At 37.5% G+C, this 21,063-nt stretch overlaps 4 protein-coding genes across 8 annotated transcripts; 2 read left to right on the top strand and 2 right to left on the bottom strand.

The window, feature by feature from the left end:
• The first annotated feature begins 304 nt into the window (after positions 1–304).
• Positions 305–4,696, top strand: LOC114742913 (CBL-interacting serine/threonine-protein kinase 1). Of its 3 annotated transcripts, none has more exons than XM_028931137.1 (12): positions 305–655; positions 742–802; positions 1,682–1,755; positions 1,833–1,940; positions 2,056–2,136; positions 2,215–2,394; positions 2,482–2,706; positions 2,849–2,899; positions 3,030–3,146; positions 3,350–3,412; positions 3,523–3,597; positions 4,288–4,696. In XM_028931137.1, exons 1-12 carry the CDS (start codon positions 458–460, stop codon positions 4,375–4,377), a joined length of 1,323 nt encoding a protein of 440 aa, XP_028786970.1. In that variant the 5' UTR covers positions 305–457; the 3' UTR covers positions 4,378–4,696. The 3 variants fall into 3 exon arrangements, with proteins under 3 accessions (XP_028786970.1, XP_028786969.1, XP_028786971.1); XM_028931136.1 differs by having other exon boundaries at positions 307–655; positions 742–804; positions 1,684–1,755; positions 2,792–2,899; XM_028931138.1 differs by lacking the exons at positions 3,350–3,412; positions 3,523–3,597; positions 4,288–4,696 and having other exon boundaries at positions 307–655; positions 2,792–2,899; positions 3,030–3,343.
• On the bottom strand, positions 4,538–8,156 carry LOC114742910 (probable GTP diphosphokinase CRSH, chloroplastic). Of its 2 annotated transcripts, XR_003739924.1 has the most exons (5): positions 7,699–8,156; positions 5,960–6,892; positions 5,366–5,650; positions 4,913–5,191; positions 4,538–4,814 (listed from the first exon to the last, which is right to left on the bottom strand). XR_003739924.1 is itself a non-coding variant. In XM_028931134.1 (4 exons), the coding sequence occupies exons 1-4, from the start codon at positions 8,119–8,121 to the stop codon at positions 5,057–5,059; spliced, it is 1,776 nt and encodes a 591-aa protein (XP_028786967.1). In that variant the 5' UTR covers positions 8,122–8,156; the 3' UTR covers positions 4,541–5,056. The 2 variants fall into 2 exon arrangements, 1 of the variants encoding a protein (XP_028786967.1); XM_028931134.1 differs by having other exon boundaries at positions 4,541–5,191.
• Positions 8,157–9,881: 1,725 nt separating this feature from the next.
• LOC114742916 (novel plant SNARE 12) lies at positions 9,882–15,191 on the top strand. Of its 2 annotated transcripts, none has more exons than XM_028931142.1 (10): positions 9,882–10,200; positions 11,197–11,289; positions 11,515–11,608; positions 12,938–12,975; positions 13,200–13,297; positions 13,942–14,021; positions 14,093–14,149; positions 14,254–14,346; positions 14,429–14,503; positions 14,699–15,191. In XM_028931142.1, exons 1-10 carry the CDS (start codon positions 10,124–10,126, stop codon positions 14,801–14,803), a joined length of 810 nt encoding a protein of 269 aa, XP_028786975.1. In that variant the 5' UTR covers positions 9,882–10,123; the 3' UTR covers positions 14,804–15,191. The 2 variants fall into 2 exon arrangements, with proteins under 2 accessions (XP_028786975.1, XP_028786976.1); XM_028931143.1 differs by having other exon boundaries at positions 10,114–10,363.
• Positions 15,192–15,617: 426 nt separating this feature from the next.
• LOC114742914 (probable sugar phosphate/phosphate translocator At1g48230) lies at positions 15,618–18,855 on the bottom strand. The gene is made up of 9 exons (XM_028931139.1): positions 18,486–18,855; positions 18,291–18,398; positions 17,953–17,984; positions 17,803–17,853; positions 17,334–17,395; positions 16,995–17,256; positions 16,418–16,683; positions 16,239–16,333; positions 15,618–16,001 (listed from the first exon to the last, which is right to left on the bottom strand). The coding sequence occupies exons 1-9, from the start codon at positions 18,567–18,569 to the stop codon at positions 15,795–15,797; spliced, it is 1,167 nt and encodes a 388-aa protein (XP_028786972.1). The 5' UTR covers positions 18,570–18,855; the 3' UTR covers positions 15,618–15,794.
• Between the last annotated feature and the right edge of the window lie 2,208 nt (positions 18,856–21,063).

Below are 21,063 nucleotides of genomic sequence, written 5' to 3'. Positions count from 1 at the left end.
CCGGTGATGAAACGTCGTTCTAATTATTTATTAACATTCTAACCGGAAATCATTAAAATTTTATATTTTGAGCATTAAAAAACGAGAAATTTTACGTAGTTACAATTAAAAATATTAATGAAATTTAAGTAAGTAGAATCGTCAGCTATGAAAAGATGATTATTTGGGGGGTAGTTAAAAAAAAAGGGGGGGGATGCGGGGGGAGAGTGGAGACAAGTGCCCAGGAAAGAAGGGCCAGCGCGGCAAAATAAATAATAGTAGTATAATGGATCAAAAAACTGAGAATAAGTAAAAGCCACGATAGAAATTGGAGAATAGTAAAATTGTGGCCCTATGACTATATATGTAGAGAGGGAGGGAGGGAGCGAGGTGGTGTAGATTTGCTTGTTTGACGGAAATGTGGTGAAATAGGCAGGAGGCGTCACAGAGGAAGATAGCTGAATCAGCAATCACGACAATGGTCATCTTAAGACTGGGCAACACCCGCAAGGAGAAGGAAGAAGGAATGAGGCTTGCCAATTACGAAATCGGCACAACTCTGGGCAGTGGCAGCTTCGGAAAGGTGAAATTGGCCAAACACATCGATTCTCATAAACTCTTTGCCCTCAAGATCATCGACAAGACCAAGATCATTCACCTCAATATCGCTCATCAGGTCTCCTCCTCTCATTCTCTTCTCTTCTGCATGAGCCCCTTCTTCTGGGTTTTCATTCAAATTTTAATAACAAACACATGTTGCAGATAAAGAGGGAGATAGCCACCCTCAAGCTTCTGAAGCATCCCAACGTCGTCAGATTACACGAGTGGTACCGTCCTATCATCTTCCCACCCCCTCTTCTGATGACCATTAATTAATGCCTTCCTGTCATCCAAATCTTCCTTTTTCTTCTCATCCCACTCGGTTATCCTGTTCATGGACCGTGCAGAGATGTTGAGTAAAAGCTTTGCTCTAATCAGGCCACTAACTTGGATTATCCCAGTTCTTTTTTTTTCCCCCCCAAATAAGTTTTTGCCTCCTATATCTATGTTTGCGTGAATCTCTGCCTTGAGGAACATGATTTTTCTGATTTCTAGAGTCCAGGCAAAATCAAAGACAAAGCGGACTTTATGCTTTCCGTTTAATTTTCCGTTTATATTTGCGTCCCTCGGGAGATTAACATCCGGAATATCCCTTTTCACTGTCAAATTGATTCTTGATACTTATTTCCAGGCCTTCTTTACTGTATGCTCTGTATCAATATAAACAACGAAATAACTGCACATCATAATACTCAGCAAGTCATAAATGGGCTCTCTGTCCAAGGTCCAGATGTTAAGTTTTAACAATTAATGGTTTGTGGGAATAACTAATTGGTTATGGAAGGCTTACCGTGTGAGTTTCATGTGGCAGTTCTGCGAATGAGGTTATATGTCTATAACCCCTTTCCGGGAGTGTATTAATATCTATCCTTTATATTATGACCATATTTTAATTAAAAAAAAAAAAAAAGGCTGGTGGCCCCCGACAATTGATTTAGTTAGAACTATTTATATTTGCTCAGAAAAGATGAATGCATTAGTCTTTTGCTTAAGTTGCTACAAGCCCTCACGTAACTAGAAAGGGCAATAAGTGCCATGTCGCGTTTGCAGTTATCTTATCAAATATCGAAATCTTCTGACAATGATTTCTAACTGATTACGCAGGTTTTAGCTAGCAAAACGAACATTTACATGGTCTTGGAGTACGTTGCTGGAGGAGAGTTGTTTGACAGAATTGTAAGGGCCGTCTGCTTGATTATTTCTATGTTCACCGCATAGCATTGGATTAATTAACACGCTATTTGTGTTCGCAGGCATCCAAAGGTAGGCTTAAAGAAGCTGAAGGCAGGAAGCTTTTCCAACAGTTAATTGATGGTGTGAGCTACTGTCACAATAAAGGTGTCTTCCACAGGGATCTTAAGGTTCTTCCTCGTTTCTCAGTCCTCTAATTAGCAACATGATTGTGCAGCTTTAAACGTTTTCTCGGACTACATGGATAGCATTTTTAAGAAATACGATGCTTATGTTTTGTTGCAGCTGGAGAATGTACTGGTGGATGCCCAAGGCAACATAAAGATAACCGATTTTGGCCTCAGTGCTTTGCCCCAGCACATTAGGGTATATGAATTTGATATTCTTTCAACCCACAACTGAAGGAAAAGTCAAAGAGTATCATATCTTGTGTGAAACTTTCAGGCCGATGGGTTGCTGCACACAACCTGCGGAAGTCCCAGCTATGTTGCTCCCGAGGTCCTTGCTAATAGAGGCTATGAAGGTGCAACATCAGATACATGGTCATGTGGTATTATCTTGTTTGTAATTCTAACGGGATATCTTCCTTTTGAAGATCGGAACATGGCCGTTCTCTATCAAAAGGTATTCAAATTCTGCCCCTCCGGTTCTTCCGATGATATGGTTGCTTCAGTGGTCCTCAACTGACTTTTATATTTGGAGGGAATATAGATATCCAAAGGAGATGTCCGGATACCAAAATGGCTATCACCTGGTGCCCAAAACTTGCTAAGGAGGATTCTTGACCCCAATCCTCTTACCCGGATAACACTGGCCGGCGTCAAAGAAGATGAGTGGTTCAGGCACGAAAATGTTCCATCAAATCCTGAGGACGAAGAAGAGGGAGAGAAAAAGAATGCGTGCACCGACGATGAAGCCTTTTCAACCCGTGACGTGGTACACACTGTTAAATTATTTACTTGTCAATTTCTTCTTCCTGTTGTTGTTTGGCTGTATCTCAGAAATACTCCCTTTGTAATAGCCACGTGAAGCAGAACAGAAGAGTCCTGATTCATCAACCCTTATCAATGCATTTCAGTTGATAGCAATGTCTTCATGCTTAGATCTCTCAGGCTTCTTTGAGAAAGAGGTGAGGATCAAAGCTAATTGGTTAGATATTTGTTATGTTCTAAGCATTGCTTCCTTGTGTCATTTGATGCTTGAAAAACTTTGTGAGAAAATTTACACATCATCAATCCGCAATATGCTTTGAATCCCAGGATGTTTCTGAGAGGAAGATGAGATTTACATCCAATCATGCAGCAAAAGATCTGATCGCAAAGATTGAAGATATTGGAACAGGAATGGGATTTAGAGTCCAGAAGAAAAATGGAAAAGTAAGTATTATTGCCTATTTTTAGAATTTGATTCATCAAATCCCACATAATACGAAAGATAGACAAGAAATATCGTCCTTTTCATTCCGAATATAACGACAACTTGGGACTAGACATGCACGAAATATTATTATTTCCACCATAGGTAAAAATAGGGGAAATATTGGCTGAGCCAAATTGTTAATATAATGCCAATGTTTCAGTTGAAAGTGATACAAGAGAATAAGGCGCACAGAGGTCTGGGTGGCCTATCGGTGGCAGCAGAGGTAATGATTGTTTAGACTCGAGTATATAAACGTGCTAAACTAATGTTTATTAATCAATATCTGTTCAGTTTTTCCCACATACGAAACCATTCACATTTCAAACATGACAGGTTTTTGAAATAAATCCATCCTTGCACGTGGTAGAGTTAAGTAAATCGTACGGAGACTCTTCTGTGTATGGACAGGTGATTTTTTTTGCCCTCTCACCAAGTATTACTGTTTTTCATTTTTGACAAGTAGGCCTTCATCGCCGAAAAAAGGTCTAGTTAATTCAACCATAACTTGAAACAAGATTATGTGGTTTTTTCCCTAAAATAAAATAGGCTCCACGGCAAAATATCAATAACAAAAGTGATCAGTGCTAAAAAACTGTATTGAAAATGATTTCCCATGACAAAGCAAGTGTTGATGCCTATGTAAATTGGCCTATCGGTGGCAGCAGAGGTAATGATTGTTTAGACTCGAGTATATAAACGTGCTAAACTAATGTTTATTAATCAATATCTGTTCAGTTTTTCCCACATACGAAACCATTCACATTTCAACATGACAGGTTTTGAAATAAATCCATCCTTGCACGTGGTAGAGTTAAGTAAATCGTACGGAGACTCTTCTGTGTATGGACAGGTGATTTTTTTTGCCCTCTCACCAAGTATTACTGTTTTTCATTTTTGACAAGTAGGCCTTCATCGCCGAAAAAAGGTCTAGTTAATTCAACCATAACTTGAAACAAGATTATGTGGTTTTTTCCCTAAAATAAAATAGGCTCCACGGCAAAATATCAATAACAAAAGTGATCAGTGCTAAAAAACTGTATTGAAAATGATTTCCCATGACAAAGCAAGTGTTGATGCCTATGTAAATATCATATGCAGCTATGCAACAAACTATCAGATGATTTGGCAGTAGCCCCGAGACAGGCGCATGTAAAATCAGAAGCGAGAGACATCGGAGAGAAGACTTAACAAAGTCATATGATGAATGTATATATAAGGATTTTTTTCTAGGTCAGTTGTCTATGTACATAGTTGCATAACTCAGATGCGAATAACGAGCTGGTGGTCGACCCCTCGAAAAAACGAGGCAAGCTAGTCGTGTAAATGCAAGTTGCATAGCAAGAGTACCAACTCTGAAAATAGCGACCCTGCACTTGTTCTGTATACTTGAAGCAAAAATTTTGCACACAACTTCTGGATGCCAACCAATTAAAGAAAAATACGGCACCATCGAAGCTGAGGTTCATCCATGTATCAATGTATTGAAATACAGGCGATATTACGAATGAAGTGAAAAAATCTATAACACAACATGATGCGAGCCAAGTTCTCTCTTTACTGCAGTTATCCCATCATTGAAGCTTACTGGTGCTCGAACGACGCAATTCACTGACTCAGCAAGTTATCTATCAGATTCCCATTGTGACATCTTAAAACAATTTCTCTATCACACAGGAATTTCACTGTACAGTTAATTTTTATACATGAAAAATAGAGGACTTACAAATGGGCCACTCATCGTTCCCAGTTTCCAAGGATAGGAGGGTTCAATCACTGTAGATCATCCAAGCCCGAGCTCGAAAAGAAATAGCAGCCGAGGCAATAAATTGCTACATGAAGAAGGGGAGGGGAAGAGGAAGAGGCGGCACTAGCTGGCAAGCCTGTTGCCAAACTCCTTGCTGTATGCCTGAATCAAACCACTTTCATCCGCAGGATGAAGCCTCTCGCCTAACATTTTCTTGTATTCTTCGTCTTGAACCTCTAAACTCCGCACAATCTCAACCTACAAAAAATTTGGGCACTCATAATCCGGCGACAGACTCGTGATCAAGAAAGTACCTACAACTACGTAAAAGTTCTGACAAAAAGCACGTAGATGTACATAAATCAATCTGGAAAAAACTAAATAAAGAAAAAAACCCAAGAATGATTTATCCATGACAAAACTTCTAATCACCTGTTGTTGGAATTTATCGAATTCGTCAGAGCTCAGGGAACCGTCACTGTTTGAATCAAGGAGCAGCATCATCTCCCGGGCATCTTCCCCTGGGGCACCAAGCTCCTCCATTACCTCTGTAAGTTCCTCAATGCTAATTCTACCATCACCATTTTTGTCGAGAAGGTAAAATACTCTATTTCTCTGGTCCATCTCTATTCCCTTAAGATTTGCACTTGGAAGATCTCTAAGACGCAGAGCAGCCAGCTCAGCTGCGGCAAGCATAATGGTCTTTAAACGTTTTGCCTATCATCAACAACCAAATAACCAAAACTTGATTTACTTTTGTCTTCTCTTTAGATTCGATGGCATGTAATTTCCAGATACAATTATAACAGAGCATATTTATAAATAACCTAAAGAAGATAAGTGTACACTGACAAATGGACTGATATGACTGACTCTTCCCACACCCAAATTCAAATTTTATCTATGTAAAGAAGATATTGCTTCAAAAATTTTCTTATAAAGCCATAAGATAGGGGCCATCTCAATTCTAACCACAGCTGTCTTTTCATTGATATTCTTCAATTTTAATTCCAAAAGAACACTTACCTCTTCTGGATCAGTAACGCCCCCCTTGTATAATGAATGGGATGCTGTTCCGCCAACAGCTAAACTGTCCATTTGAGTTGTTCTTATTTGTATTTCCATTAGTGGCCTGGCCCTCCCGTTGTCACTCACATCCACTGCCATATGTAAGCTCCTATACCCGTTTTCTTTGGGCTTGGCAATATAATCTTTTGTCCTATGAGGAATTTCCTTCCATAAAGATTGGATGATTTGGCGAGTCCTGTAGCACGCTTGCTCTCCAACTTCCAGTGTATCATCTCCAGGCCTGGGATTTAATATCACTCGTAGTCCTAGCACATCGTTAGCATCTTCTGGTTTCCGACCATCTTTCAAAATCTTCTTCATTGTGCTATATCGACTCTTATAGCGACCCTTAACTGAGATATCATCCACCATGGCTGCAAGCAACGCATCAGCTTCTAAGTTTTGCAGCAACTCGTCCCTATATATATCAATTAGAGATCTACCCCCAGCCTCGTGACTTCGTAACCATGCATCCACATAAAGATAAGAATAAGGAAACAAATAGCGAAATGAGAGGTCTTCCAATTCCAGTGATAAGTACTTAGTTCCTACTGCATGAGCTAGTGGAGCATGTATTTTCATAACTTCTAGAGAATGGATCTGTTGCTGATATCTAGGAAGGTAGTCAAGATGTCTCATCATGTCAAGATTCAAAGCCAAGTCTAAAATTAAAGCCCTAATATCGTAATAAGTCAGGCAGAACTTTCTTAATGCTGCGGCGTTATCATCATCTAGAACATCTACGCTGGATGGAATGTTCCTCACACGTAAACTTTCATGCAACAGATGAGCAGTACCGGCACCGATCTGATTTCGTATTTCAATTATAGATACTGCGCCTGCCTCCCACACCTCTCTCAATATTCCAGCTGAGATCACTTCGGCATCCATCTGCAGTCACATTTACCATAAAGAAACAACAGATGGCAATGAAATAACAATGACAAGCAAAACAGTCTCAACAAGTGCGTTAAAGAACCAGGTCTCAATATAACTAGAAAAGAATTTATCCCTCCATCCCTTTTCATGATACCCTTTTAATGGCACAGATTAAGGTGTAATTAAATTTACTTGACGAGATTCTTGATTTATACCCCAAAAAAAATCATTAATTTTTCTTGTGAAAAAGAAAAAACGGTATTTGTAGCGCAAATTTATGAATGGGATTTTTTGAAAATGCTCATAAATACTTTATTATATTCTATATAAAAGAAAATATTTTGAAAAAGGTCTTGTGAAAATTTGACGGGAGGATAATAGATAGCATAATGAAGCTTTTGAAAGGTATACTGTCCAACTCTGGAATAGAAGAGATGCGACACATGTTAAGCTGGGAACAAATTTCCAGAGGTTTTAAGATAAAACGAGACTCTATCTGCTCCAACCCACAGCCAGGGAGTCGAAGCTGTAGAAATCCGAAAGGCTATATCAGACGAAAACAAATCACCAAAACATTATGTCATTTTTTATCTGGGGGCGGAACATCGGCACTATAGTACATATCCAGTAAAGCTAGTAAATTCTCATCTAGATGCACCTATAATTTGTATGAAGAAACGTATAGAAAGAGAAGAGGAGCACGGAAGAGTAGACCCAACAAATAGCAAAGGGAGCGATGAGCCAAAAACTAAAGAAGCCTCAGTAGCTAACATTTCAGGGAAAATCATAGAAGCAGAAGTAACGACAGCCAAGACCACCTGCAGATCAGCGAGAACCATAGCCACAGACAAGGCCTTGGAAAGTGGAGAACGACCATCCGGAGCAAGAGGCAAACTTTGCAAGATGGGAATTGACAGCTTGAGAGACTTGAAAAGAAGACGAGAGGAGCTGGTAGACAGGACATTCATCCTTTCCGTGAGCTCGTTGAAAGCACCCACGAGCTCCATCACCATCTTGCCGCCGGCGTGCTCCGGGGCAGTGATAGCGACGGGCACTGAGGCATCGGCCTCCACCACGCATGAAGTGGGAGGCGAGAATCGTAATCCGGAAATCGGATTCTTGATGCGTCTGCGACGGGGAAGAGGGAACAACAGGGTAAGGAGATGACGATGATGAATGGAGAAGGTGGGTGTGGATAGCGAGTGACGAAGTGGAGAGTCGGGAGGAAGGGAAAGCTCCATTAGCCTCTCAAATGAACCCAGGCGCTGCCTGTGGTCTGCGTTTGAGCTTAAGGCCTAGTGAATAGTGAGATCAGTGGCGTGCTTGCGGGGATATTTTTGTTTTTGTTTTTTTAAAAATAAGTTCTAACTAATTTTTCTGGCTGGAAACGTGGCCATTTCAATTACTAGTAATATTTGCTGCTCCTTTCTACTTTTGTGATTACCGTTGAGGCGCGCAGGGACTGGGGGTTCATGCTAAATCATTGGGATCCTTTTTTTTTTTTGGTTTTCGCCAACTAAGCTATTATGATCGAAGTACTCCGTCATTTTGACAAAAAAAAAAAAAACAAGAAGTACTCCGTCTTTTTTTATAAATGATAACTATCATTTTTTTTTGTTTTTAAAGGTATTTTAGAAAATGATTTTAATTTTTTTACATATTTATTCTCTTTAATCAATTTTAACAAATTTTTTAATCTATGTTTAAATTTGTTTATAAAAAAATGAAAAGGGTGTAATATCAAGGAGCTTCAGATTTAAGAATAGCCCCGCAATTTCCATTCATGAAAGTTATATCAGAATCGTGATTTTGGATCAACCTTAGGGGTATTTGAATTACTCAAAATCATTTTTAAAAAATACTTTTATAAATTAAGATAAAAAATTTTTCACATATTTATTTTATATACCATAAAATTACTTGTAAAATTATAGTTTAATAAAAAGTGCCATTAAAAGGGAATCATGAAAAGAGATGAAGGGATTACTTCTTTTATAGTAAAAAAATATTTTTTATTTAACTTTAAAATTGTTAATAAAAAGATAATCTTTGAGATTTTAAATGTTGATAGAATTTTCTCCAATGCGGATATATATTTTTATAGAAAATTATTATCTCTAAACCTAATTATAAGACCTCCACAGGTCTTATAATTATGACTGAAAGTAGCATTATCATTTAAGGTTAACAATTTTAGAGTTAAAAGATTAAAAATATAATTTTTAAAGTTAAGGGATCAAATTAAAATATTATATAAAATTTTTATTATAAAAAAATATATTTTCTACCTTGGATCCTTACTTTTTTGACATTTTTACTCAATAATTTTTTGTCTTTCCATTTTGCGGCATTTTAAATATCAAATTATTGAGAACCCCTTTAAAATTCCAATAATTCTTTTAATTTTATTCATATTTAATTCAATTTAATAAAATGTGTTTAATTTGGAGGGAAATAAACAATCTGTTATGTTCTATTATACTACCTCTTGTTTTATTTATAAAATTTTGTTTATAATTTATAAATAAAATCTTATAATTAGAAATTAACATGGCATAACCAAAGAGACTAAAAACCAAAAACGAAAAATCCGCTTTCCAGAGGTTAGAAGTTAAAACAATAAAATATTCGCGCGCTGTCCTGTGATGAGTTGGCATGGCATTTCCCGCGCTGTCAAGGTCAGTTGTGCTGTGATGACACATCCTTGGAATCTTAAAATCATTTTCTCCGATATTAATTAGGTTCTTATTCATTGATTGTGTTAGTTTACTGTAGTATTTTTTTTTTAATAAAAAAGGGTCATAAATTTGAGACAATGATGTCCATATTAAGCAATGAGCATCCGTGTCCTTTTTTTTTTTTTGGCGAGGTAAGCATCCGTGTCTTTAAACCAGCAAAAACTGTTTTTTCATTTCTTTTTCAAACGAGTTGCACAGGCTTAATCCTAAAGAAATGTGGGAACAACTAACAAAGCGCCCAACAATTGCTTATTGCCACCGGACACCATCCCCCCTTCTGTCCTTTTAACTCAACGTCTCTCTCCTCTTTCAATGTCGTTTCTAAATATTCCTTTTGGCACATTCTCATCTGCATTCTGATCCCAGCCATCTACTATCACCTTGCCTGGGAAAACAAGTATGTGCTCCGTGTAAAGTTTCGTTAAATCAACAACTTAGGGTTTCTGTCAGACATTAGAATCGGTTTTTGCCGGGATTTTGGTGGGAGACACAGTCTCTGGCAGCCATGGCCACTAGCTTGCCTATGAGTCCTCGGCTGGAGCAGATCCACGGTGAAATTCGAGATATTTTTCGAGCCCTCGCGTATGTATACCGAAAAATAACTCTTCTTCAAACTTATTTCGACTCCTCTGGACATTGCTGCTTTCTTTTGGTTCGGCGGGTTCCTAGTTGATGTTATATTTGTTGCAAGATGGGATCCCTTGTGATGAATGCAGCTTAGGAAGGATAAAACTTTTGGGGACATGTATCATATTCTTCACTTCGTAATACGAGTTATATGTCATGATTTCTAACATGGCGACTTTAGCATTGAAATATCTTGGATGTTCTTCAACTTTGGTCGATATGAGTTGTGGGTGGCTTGCTTATTTCTAGGAAAGTTCATCCTTGTAATTCACCAGTTACTTTCGACTGTGTCATACGGTTACATGAAGATTGTTTGGCTTGGTTTCTAAAGTCGCACCGTTACCTAATACCCCTCAATTGTAAACGGAGGTAGCTCGTTACACTTATATGGAAGACAGTGTTGATACAAGGCGAAATGAATGGGTTGTGTGCTTGCGGTGGAAGTAACATGGAGTATAATAGTTGCACTAGGCCACTAGATATCATGCTCATGGTGATGATGGAAACTGGAAACAGTGTATAGAAATTAAAAAGGAACCCAATTTTATGTCTACAAAAGCTCAGACAAAAAAGTTGGTCACTTAATTGTTAGCAGGATATACTTTAACGCTTAACTGTTGCAAATTTGTGTGTTGAAAATATTTATTTTGAATTGTTAGACTCAGCTGTTAGCATGGTTCAAATCCTTTTTCTTACCCAGCATTTGCCCCTATGAGTCAGGATAAAGATGTTTTTCAACTTCGTAAAGTTTGAGAGTGTCCCGCCTATGCAAATAACAGCAGTTGATTGCTCTGTTTTTCTGCATATTGATTATTTTGAAGAAAAAGAGTATTTTGCTGGAATAATCAGTTTGTATACTTTATTCACTTTAGATTTTTAAGTGTTTTGCAGATACATTTAGTTTCTTCATCCCTTTCATCGATTTTAAATGTTTTCATCCATTGAATACAGTAATGGCTTCCAGAAGCTCGATAAGATTAAAGATTCCAATAGACAAAGTAAGCAGCTGGAAGAACTCACAGGGAAGATGAGGGATTGCAAAAGGCAAGTCTGGCATCTGCTTAGAATTTAATTTTGACATCTTTTGGTGGCAAATTTAAATCTATTTGCATGAGAAGGAAAACTATAAGTTCTTTGCAACATGTCAACTGCCTAGTAATTTTTTTTCCTTGACCTTTTACTTGATTGGTACAAGACATTTTCTAGTTGCTGCATGGCATGGAGATTATAGAACAAGAAATGAAGTGTTATTGTGATTAATTGTTTCAGGTTGATAAAAGAATTCGACCGTGAACTTAAAGATGAAGAGGGCAGAAATACCCCGGAAGTGAACAAACAACTCAATGATGAAAAGCAATCCATGGTCAGCATCTAGGACCCTTGTATTTTTCTTGCATATATCAGGGGTCTAGTTTGCTGGGTTGGGAAGGATGCAAGATCTACTATAAACTGTGAAGGATTATCGGCTCATCCTGTATTCAACTTTTGACAACTTATCATATAATTTGCATGATTGAGTATCCAAGGCAAATTATGGCCACATTTGAGGGGTTAAAAAACATAAAATATTGTTTCGTTTTGGAATTCAGTAGTTCATGCCATAATATCTTAGCAGAAGGTAGAAGCACTGTGTATTTTAAGTTGGAAAATGCATGGGTCATAAAACGTGCCTCAAAAGTTAGAGTTTCTTTTTTTATCTGGTTCCTTGGCAGTGACAGATTCTTTTTGAGAGGTTTTGGTATATGGAGCACTCATGCAACAACTACCTGTCATTTTCTCATTGACCAATGTGATCTTGCGCTTGTTTGTAATATTGAAATCACTTGTTCTGAGAGATAAACAGTATGTCTCAATTAGCTGTACTGTTCCCTCGCTGTGACCGGAGTAAAAATGCATATATTGCTGATGGGTCTTAGAGTGATATTGGGCCTGATATGCCAGCCTGGGTTTATAAGAGAAAGAGAAAAAACAAATGAGAGATGTGAGCTGGCAGAGGGAAGGGAGGACCATGTAACAAATTCTGACACATAGTGGTGATGTGGGAATGTAGAGAGGCAGGACAGAATTGCGAGGAGAGTGCTGACCTCTCAAATGCTAGCATGAGGGCGAGACCAGCATGAGGTTTCCTTGTGTTTGTGTTCTTTTTTACCGTTTCAGAGTGGCAGGCAGCTAGGCTGTGAGACTTCGGTTAGGCTTGACAATCTCCCACTGAGGTTTTGGTTTAATCAGAATTTTGTTTCTAAACATAAGTATTTTACAGCCTAGAATAATATAACAGTCAAGTCCCATCAATTGCACTTAGGACTTGTTAGTTTGAGAATCTTAAATTTCATTTCTTGCATCATTGTCTCATCATTGTCTCATTTAGTATGTGGCATGGACACTTAATATGTATCTACAACGACAATTATGGTAAGTTTGACTCAGTTATTGGTATTTTGTGCTTTCTGATTGTATTTGTTTGTTGTTTGTTTCTTACATTAGTGTCCCTGTCAAGATCTTTTTTTTTTTTTTTGGCTCCTTATCAACCATGAAAGTCATGTCAATTGCTGTCATTTAATGGTCAAATAAGTTTTCTTCATGTAGTCTTGAAAAATATCTGCGGATGGTCCATAGGCTTTTGTATACATGTGTGTGCAATAACCAATAAGCAAACAGCCAATTCTTTATGCTTGCTTGTATTTCCTTGCAGATCAAGGAGCTAAACTCTTATGTGGCATTGAGAAAAACGTGAGCTCCTTCATATAATACTATTTCTGTAGCTGGAATACCTTTTTCCTTTCATTAAGTTGGTTCTTGTGAAAGCACTGGCAAAACTTGGATAATTTATACAAATTTATCCTATGAGCATGTTCAGCTTGCAACTTAATTGTAACAGTCTGCTGTCAGTGTTAGTAGAATCAATTATGGAGAGTTAAGTAAATGAAATTATATGTTTTTTGGACAATTGGCAGATACATGAGTACCATTGGTAATAAGAAGCTTGAACTTTTTGACATGGGAGCAGGAGCCAGCGAGCCTATTGGTGAAGAAAATGTTCAAATGGCATCAGGTAAGATGTATACATGTGTTACAGTTTACTGATCATTTTTCCATTATATGCTTAGATGATTTGTCATTTTTTTAGTACTCATCATATTCCTAGAATTCTGTGTTATTTTCCTTGCTGATGCAGGTGAGAGTTCCTGTAATTTTGATGTTTTCTATTGGATCCCTTAAATTTCTGCTGTTTTTTCCTTTTAATTTTGAATCACATTTTAATCCATTATTGCCTTAAAGCTTTGGGAGTTTGCTAATGCATCTGTATTCTTGGTCTGAAAAAATCATTACATAACATCATAATCAACACTGACAAAATTATAAATATGTTTATTATTAAAATGAAACTTTTGTCTGTTTTGTTTCAAGTTGTTTTAGAATTTTTATGTTTTTTTTTTTTTGTCAGTTTAAGTTTGATTGTGTTTCAAGGGCATGTCATTACAATTCTAAAATCCCATGTCATATTCCAGAAAAAATTTCAATATGTTTTTGTAACACTTTGAGATGTATAAAGCGTTTACTCAAACAAAAAAAAAAAAAGCATAGTGCGAAGGCGAATTGGGACTAAGGGTTTTTTTTTTTTTTTAAGTGATGTGCCGTTATTTGTGACAAGTAACGTATTTACCTCACCCAATGCTGGCTTGGCTTATATCACAGCAATGTCAAATCAAGAACTCATCAACGCTGGGATGAAAACAATGGATGAAACTGATCAGGCTATTGAAAGATCTAAGCAGGTGTCATTTGATTCTTTAATTGCCATATTGCTCTTATGCCTTTGTTCTCAACTCCAGGGATCAAATTGTAGGTTGTGCATCAAACAATTGAAGTGGGCACTCAAACTGCTACAACCTTGAAGGCCCAAGTAAGTGAACAATTGCTATACCTTTGTTCTTAACTCTTATGCAGCTTAGTCTTGTCACCCAGCTTGACATCTCTCCTCTTTTTTTTTTTTTTTTAATTGTGCAGACTGATCAAATGGGCCGTATTGTTAACGACCTGGATTCAATTCAGTTCTCAATTAAGAAGGCCTCCCAACTTGTGAAGGAGATTGGGAGACAGGTTGGTATATCTTTATGACCTAGCACCTATATGCGCCATTTACATTGCTTGTCACGGAACTGAAGCTCTCCCTCATTGTCAGGTGGCTACGGATAAATGCATCATGCTTTTTTTGTTTCTAATCGTCTGCGGTGTAATTGCCATAATTGTTGTGAAGGTATGTCCCTCCCAGTTAAGGTGATATGATAATACTCTAATTCAGAAAAATTATTTTACAAGGAATTTTTTTTTTTTTGGGGGAAGGGGGGATTCTTTATTTATGTTGTATTTTCCATAGCACACGCATAATCACATTGTGCACCAGAGTGCTTCACCGTACGCCTCTGTTTTAACGGCTGGGGGTCTCGTGCAGATTGTGCATCCAAGCAACAAAAATATCAAGGATATTCCTGGGTTGGCGCCTCCAGTTCCCTCTAGGAGGCTTTTGTATGCAAGGAATGGACAACATTTACGTTGATTAGTAGTTCTCAGTTTAATGTTTCTCTCCATCCTAACCCCCTGATTCTTGTTCTTATGGATGGGAAAGTCAAAGCTTTGTTCATTTATTGCTGTCTGGGGCCGTCATTCGGGTCTCTCCATTTAATTCAAATTTTTTTAAAAACAATTCTTGCCGGCCTGTGCATATCCTGTTTGTGATTTAGGTAAATCATACGAGAGCCTTTTGCTTTATTTTGAGTGGCTTGCTATTTTTATGTAACATTTCAGATTTGTTGTAGGGTTAGAAAAAATGTACCTTCCTGTGAGATTCCACCTTGTACATTTTCCATTCATTGATCTGTGGCCATTTTCCATTTTTGTTGATGACTGTACTTTTACCTGTAATCTACTGTGGGTTTTGCGCATCATTTGGCTTCATAACGTATTTTTATGTAATCTAATGGCAGAGCACATGTTTTGCTTCAACTGTAAACTGTAAAGGGATTAATTTTTTTAAATTTCAGTTTTTAAATATATATGTATTTACACTTGATTTTTTTTTTTTCCCAATTGAAACACATCCTGAAGATTTTGTAACTGCCGCGAGACGTTTCCGCACGCCAAATTCAAAGGGATAAATTCTAACATTTACGACGATCCAATTTACTCCTGGTAAAGAGAGACGCACGCATCATCAGTATCTGCAATATGAATTATAAAAATAAAACATAACACTCTTTATTTTTATTGCCGGAAAAAATAAGATATAACATTCACAAGCTATCAACAATACAATTTATTTATTGTTGGGAAAAAAAACAACACAATTTATTCTTGAAAATTATTAAATAAGAATTATATCGGAAGGCTGTTTGGCCCTCACCTCTGATAAACCGATAAACATGAGCCTGGAAAAGATGCGTTCTACTCCCAGGACGGCAATTGCAAAGGAACCGAATTCGGCTCTCGTTACGAGGTACGAACCCGCTGTTGCTTTTCTTGGGGCAAAAAGGTGATAAGGTGCATTTGGGTCAGCTTCCTCTTTCTTTTACTTTCCACCTACCGGTTGCATGGTTAATTGGTTGCGTTCGTCCAATATGAGATGACCTGGATGACATCAGAGGTGCTTCTTCATCAACGCTCATATCAGAGGTGAAGCCATTACCTCCGTTGTCCCCCTCGTCGTCACTAATGTTATCAGGTACCTTCATATCTGATGACTTCTCAAATTTCCAATCCTGTATGAGTTACGATACAAGGATTTCGGTAGGTCGTCGGTGGACAACATTTTGACAAGATCAGAATGGAGAAATCAACGTTGAGACAATGTCCAGGCTAGTTTTTTATTCTTGTGAGGAAAAAAATGATTCATCTACGACATATAAATTATTTGACTCTGAAGCATTAAATATGAAGATATCAATTTCGTCCCCCCCCCCCCAAAAAAAAAAAAAAAAAGGCATCAGGAGAAAGACCTTTATAGTTCGGTCTGCAGTAGTGTCCCGAGGCAATGGAGAGGCACGGACATCCTTAACCTTTATGTAGTTGTACATCACGACTCCAGATAGTGCTGCAGGTAGAAGATATCATGACGACATTGACGAGGCGGAAGAGAGAGACTGACATAAGCACTATGCTTTAAACAAAATCTTACCGATAGCATATCCAATTATATTCAACCCAGTTATTGTCGATTCTGGAAATAACACAGTTGACAGGGCTATTAATATCCAGTCTTTTAGCACGCCAGCCACTCGGATGGTCACAGCACCAGTTCTGCCAATTACTAAGAAAATGGAGAAGTTCAAGGCCAAAGCACATAGAGCATTTGAAAAGAAGATCCAAAAGTTGAACCGAATTTGTGGAACTTCCATCCCAGGCTTCTCGAGTAGGTACCAAGGTACAAAGAGGAACACAAAGCTGCACATAACAAAATACATGGAAGTTAGAACTCAAATGGCAGGCGGCATGTGCTGATACGCATGAACAGTTAATCCCAAATTCTGTGTGCTCCAGTTACATTCCCAAAATTAGGATCAGTGCATGTATTACTTATTCAGTGAAAATAGAGAGGAGCATATACACATGAATAGAATTTAAACTCAAGTCAAAACTAGTACAAAGAAATTGGACATTTATTTAATGAAAATAATGCCAGTCTTATTCAGCTTAACACGAATAGTTTAGATTCATTCGAATTTTCTAGATAAAACTTGTCGACAATAGTTTACCTGCATGGAGCTATGTAATACAAGCTTGTAATAGGATTTAAGGCCAGGCCCTTCTTCTGCAGAAGGGCTTGCGTCAAGACCAGTCTTAAAGCCTCTGCAAAGATGCCAGTGACTTGATAAACTGTACCAATTACATTAAAATGAATTTCCCCATAGGAGGATATGACAACTCCAACACTGACCAGCACCATGTTCATGAACACATCACACCTTGCTTTGTCAATGCCACACAAGACAGCCATGAGAAATGTTGCCACGGGCACTGAAACATGATGTTTTAAAACTATGTAAGTGTTGCCGAAGCAGTAGAAATCAGATAAGAAGTTCGTTAAAGCATACTTAGAGCTTTGAGCATCTGGATAAAGGCAACAGAGATGTGCAAGAAAGCAGTGTTACCAAACCTGTAGCAAGCAAAAATATAGTTCTTAGTTACTTGTTCCTTCTGAACTGCTGAGATTAAATGAACTTCATGCACGAGAAGAATAGGGCATATGTAAATAATAAACTACTCCTTAGAAGCGTCTAACTTTAAACAGTTTCAGATGATCAATTTCAAGTTCAAGTAGTGATGGACCAATAGTATATAGTAACTGTAGTACATGTGATTAAATGGAAAAAGTACAACTCGTTATAAATTTTATATGTGCTGTTCATGGCTTCAGACTAATGGTAATTTTTTACACCAAAATGAAAGCATATGCACTAAGCACGCATATACTAAATGGTCTACAGTTCCATACTTTACATTTTAGAGGTTACAGATTAAGTGGAAGAGTCTCGAGAGACTTCACTATATTGCAGTACTCACCAAAGACTAGAAGCAAAGAAGGCACTTATTGGTACCACACTTGTTGCATATCTGCCATGGAATGAATGTATTAGTAAGAAGTTGGACAAAAGAAGAAAAGGAAAGGTTAAGATGGCTTAAAATCGAATGGCAATAGAAAGACAAACTCACATTTTAAACGTCATTTTTACAGGAGTCACAACCTGCATGTACAGAACTAAGAATATCACTCGAGGTGGCATAACAAAATCTGCATACAGTCTGCCACCTTTCTTGGAAAAGTAAATGTTTAGCATGTGCATAATATTGAATATGAGAAGCGCTAAAAATGCCAGGACAACGAGATGTGGCTGCTTATTTCCACCTTATTATTATTATCTGAAACTAGCAGTATAGATCAGTGACAATAGCAGAAGTCATGACCCATCAGCTAGAGAAAGTAAACAAGCATGTCAAAGAATAAATTAGAAACAGACTGAGCAGATCAAAGAAGAAACAGGATGACATACCTTGAAGACCCGGACAAGAAAAAACGCCACGACCCCGGAAAAACCCATATGAATCATAGTGAGCGTCACAGGAAACGGAAAATTAAAATATTTGGGAGAAAGAACCCACTGCAGGGGGAAAACAAGAAAGATAATGTTACCACACAAACTTTGCAAGAGAAACACAAACCAGAAAACAAAGAAATGAGCTGCTACCTTGTTGTACAGTATGACTCCAGATGAAAGTAAGATGTATATTGACAGGCAGAGACAAGTGAGGAAAAGCGTCTTGTTGATCATTTTCACGGAATGCGATCCAGCAATGCAAATTCTCCCACTATCTGCAACATCTTTTAAGATAATTTAGTAATAGTAATCCACCCAAAAGCAGAAGGCGGATTCATTCTCTCCAGCAAAGTCAACACCTTCACAAAGGCGCGAAACAGAGTACGGAGAACCGCGTCCGAAGACAACAAGCAGGGGATGTACAAGCGGATATACCGGCTCCTGGGGTCGGAATCTGGAGAAGGACGAGGTTGTAGTCGCAGAGAGTGCGTGTGTGGGGGTAACACAGAGTTTGTCTCAATCGCAAAAATGGGGTCTGCCTTCGCAACTTGTCAGACCAGTGTCAGTAGTTACAGCTCAGGCGAAGCGAGTGGCCAATGGCAGGCTGTGTTTGGCCTGAAGCAGGCTCTATGGATTGGAGCATGTGCGGATTTAGTTACTTAGCTTAGCATTGTGCTACTAAATATCACGCGCCGCGCTAAACACTTTGAATTCCAAATCCATAAACATTACCTCCATTTCGTTGCGAATCATGTATTTGCATTTAGTAGTCGATAAAATCGGCATAAATATCGTCATTTGCTATAAAATATCTAATTTATATACTCTTCCGGTTCTTAATATAGGACCTAATTGTTGAGTTGATTTTGATACTAAATATAAATCATATTTATTATATTTATCATTTTTTTAAATTATCCCTAACCATAATCAAGTAGAAGAGATAGGAAGGATAATAAGAAAGATGATTATGGTATTTTAGAAAAAATATATCATATTTCTTATAATTAACTAACTTACCTAACTTTCTTAATCTAGTTAAATTAGTTAAATAAGTCTTATATTAAAGACCGGAGGGATATATATTTATATAGTGCCACAAATAGTGTGAGTTTTTTTTCCCTTAACATTGTATAATTTTTCAATTTTAATTTTATTATTCATTATTCATTAGTCATACAGATTGTAGCTTTTTTTTTTTAATTTTATTGTGTTTCATACAATTTTTTCCATTAATTTATGTCAGGCTAGTTTATTTTGTTCTGCTGTCTCGAGTAGTCAATTTATTTTTTATCAATATCAATATATAAAATGAAATGTATAGAAAATATTATATTGTTTGCCTCAAAACAAGCCAGATACCACAATTTAGGTTTTACCTCAAAATTAAATTAATAAAATATTTGGCATTCAATCCAAGGTCAGCAAGACACCTCCTCCTCTGACACCACATTATTTGTCTTTGCTCTCGCCCGTGTCCAAAGATAAGAGTCATTTCTAAGAAATCCTAAGCGCTCTAATTTATAATAATAAGGGCATACCTGGTCTTCAAGAAAATGCTTTTTTAATTTAAATCACCAAGGTAAATGAAACATAACATTAACACATAAAATCCATCCAGCACATTGGAAAGAGAGACAGCTTCGTATTCGATCATAAATAGGTAATATTCTCCTCGTCCAATCAGGACATTGTTTTCTGATTCAAAGTGGGAAAATTTCCAAAGAGATCCTAATCAAACTTTAAAAAAAGGGGGGGGGGAGTATGTAGATATTATTCCGTCATAAAAGGAATATAATCATTATCGTAATCAAAACAGGAGACTTTTCCAAAACGACATCTGAAGCCACCTTTGCTGGGGATGAAGTACGACATCTGAAACTGTATCGTGGGGAAATGGGAGTTGGGTCTGTTGTGGCAGTGAAGCCTCCTCGCCTCGGTTCCAAGAAACAGGCGCAAGCAGCTTCCTATGCACAGTACCGTATTGGTCTGTTGGTAACTTGTTGGTTCGGACGCTCAGAAAAGGCCAATCTGTGTCTGATATTGTCTCGTATATAAAATCACACTCTGTTGAGTCTAATTTCCCTTGTAATCTGGTAAATTAATATTTAAATTTTTATTGAGAAAAATACTCACGTTTAGTACTCAATAATTTTTTGAACAGAATTATTTATAATAAAAGAATATGTGCACTTATTTTGAGGGGAAAAAAGATCACACACCAAAGAATACAGTGAAAAAATGTGGCCCATACAAGAAAATAAAATAAAATGATGATAAAAAAAAAAAAAAGAGCCAAGGTCTTACTTACAGAAGAGGAAATGGGAGAAAGGTGGGGAGTAAAAGGCAAATAGAGGAGAAACGTTGCATTCTATCATAACCAGTATGGTTTTGCTTGAATGTAATCGGGAGATGCTGAAAGAGAAAGACGCAAGAGTTGCAATCCAGTGTGAGGTGAACATCATAGCCAGGACGTGCGTGCCTTTATTACTCCATATTATATTTCTGCGATAATATAATGTGATGTGCTTAATCTCACAGTTTGAATATAATGCCAGCAAGATTGTTTTACCAATGCCAGCCTGTAAAGGTCGCATCAGCAACTGTCGGCTCTTTTCTTTTTCTTCCATTAATATATACTTGTCCCTCCCATCGTGCCGCTGCTTTTAATTGTTTTTATTTATTTAATGTTTCCGTCGTACGGAAGAATTTGTCTCCCGCCTTTTTT

This window comes from Neltuma alba, unplaced genomic scaffold (assembly GCF_004799145.2).
Source record: "Neltuma alba isolate B1F8T4 unplaced genomic scaffold, ASM479914v2 tig00003893_pilon, whole genome shotgun sequence".
NCBI lineage: Eukaryota > Viridiplantae > Streptophyta > Magnoliopsida > Fabales > Fabaceae > Neltuma > Neltuma alba.
This window is presented reverse-complemented; position numbering and strand designations above follow the sequence as displayed.

Coding starts and splice junctions, on each gene's coding strand:
- LOC114742914 (XM_028931139.1), bottom strand. CDS start 18,569: ATGATCAACAAGACGCTTTTCCTCACTTGTCTCTGCCTGTCAATATAC. Junction 18,399..18,485: donor GAGTCATACTGTACAACAAG/GTAGCAGCTCAT, acceptor TTCCCCCTGCAG/TGGGTTCTTTCTCCCAAATA. Junction 16,002..16,238: donor CTGCAGACCGAACTATAAAG/GTCTTTCTCCTG, acceptor TAACTCATACAG/GATTGGAAATTTGAGAAGTC.
- LOC114742916 (XM_028931142.1), top strand. CDS start 10,124: ATGGCCACTAGCTTGCCTATGAGTCCTCGGCTGGAGCAGATCCACGGT. Junction 11,609..12,937: donor ATGATGAAAAGCAATCCATG/GTCAGCATCTAG, acceptor ATTTCCTTGCAG/ATCAAGGAGCTAAACTCTTA. Junction 12,976..13,199: donor TATGTGGCATTGAGAAAAAC/GTGAGCTCCTTC, acceptor GACAATTGGCAG/ATACATGAGTACCATTGGTA.
- LOC114742910 (XM_028931134.1), bottom strand. CDS start 8,121: ATGGAGCTTTCCCTTCCTCCCGACTCTCCACTTCGTCACTCGCTATCC. Junction 6,893..7,698: donor TGGTTCTCGCTGATCTGCAG/GTGGTCTTGGCT, acceptor ATGTGACTGCAG/ATGGATGCCGAAGTGATCTC. Junction 5,651..5,959: donor GCGTTACTGATCCAGAAGAG/GTAAGTGTTCTT, acceptor TGTTGATGATAG/GCAAAACGTTTAAAGACCAT.
- LOC114742913 (XM_028931136.1), top strand. CDS start 458: ATGGTCATCTTAAGACTGGGCAACACCCGCAAGGAGAAGGAAGAAGGA. Junction 1,756..1,832: donor GAGAGTTGTTTGACAGAATT/GTAAGGGCCGTC, acceptor TTGTGTTCGCAG/GCATCCAAAGGTAGGCTTAA. Junction 2,395..2,481: donor TGGCCGTTCTCTATCAAAAG/GTATTCAAATTC, acceptor GAGGGAATATAG/ATATCCAAAGGAGATGTCCG.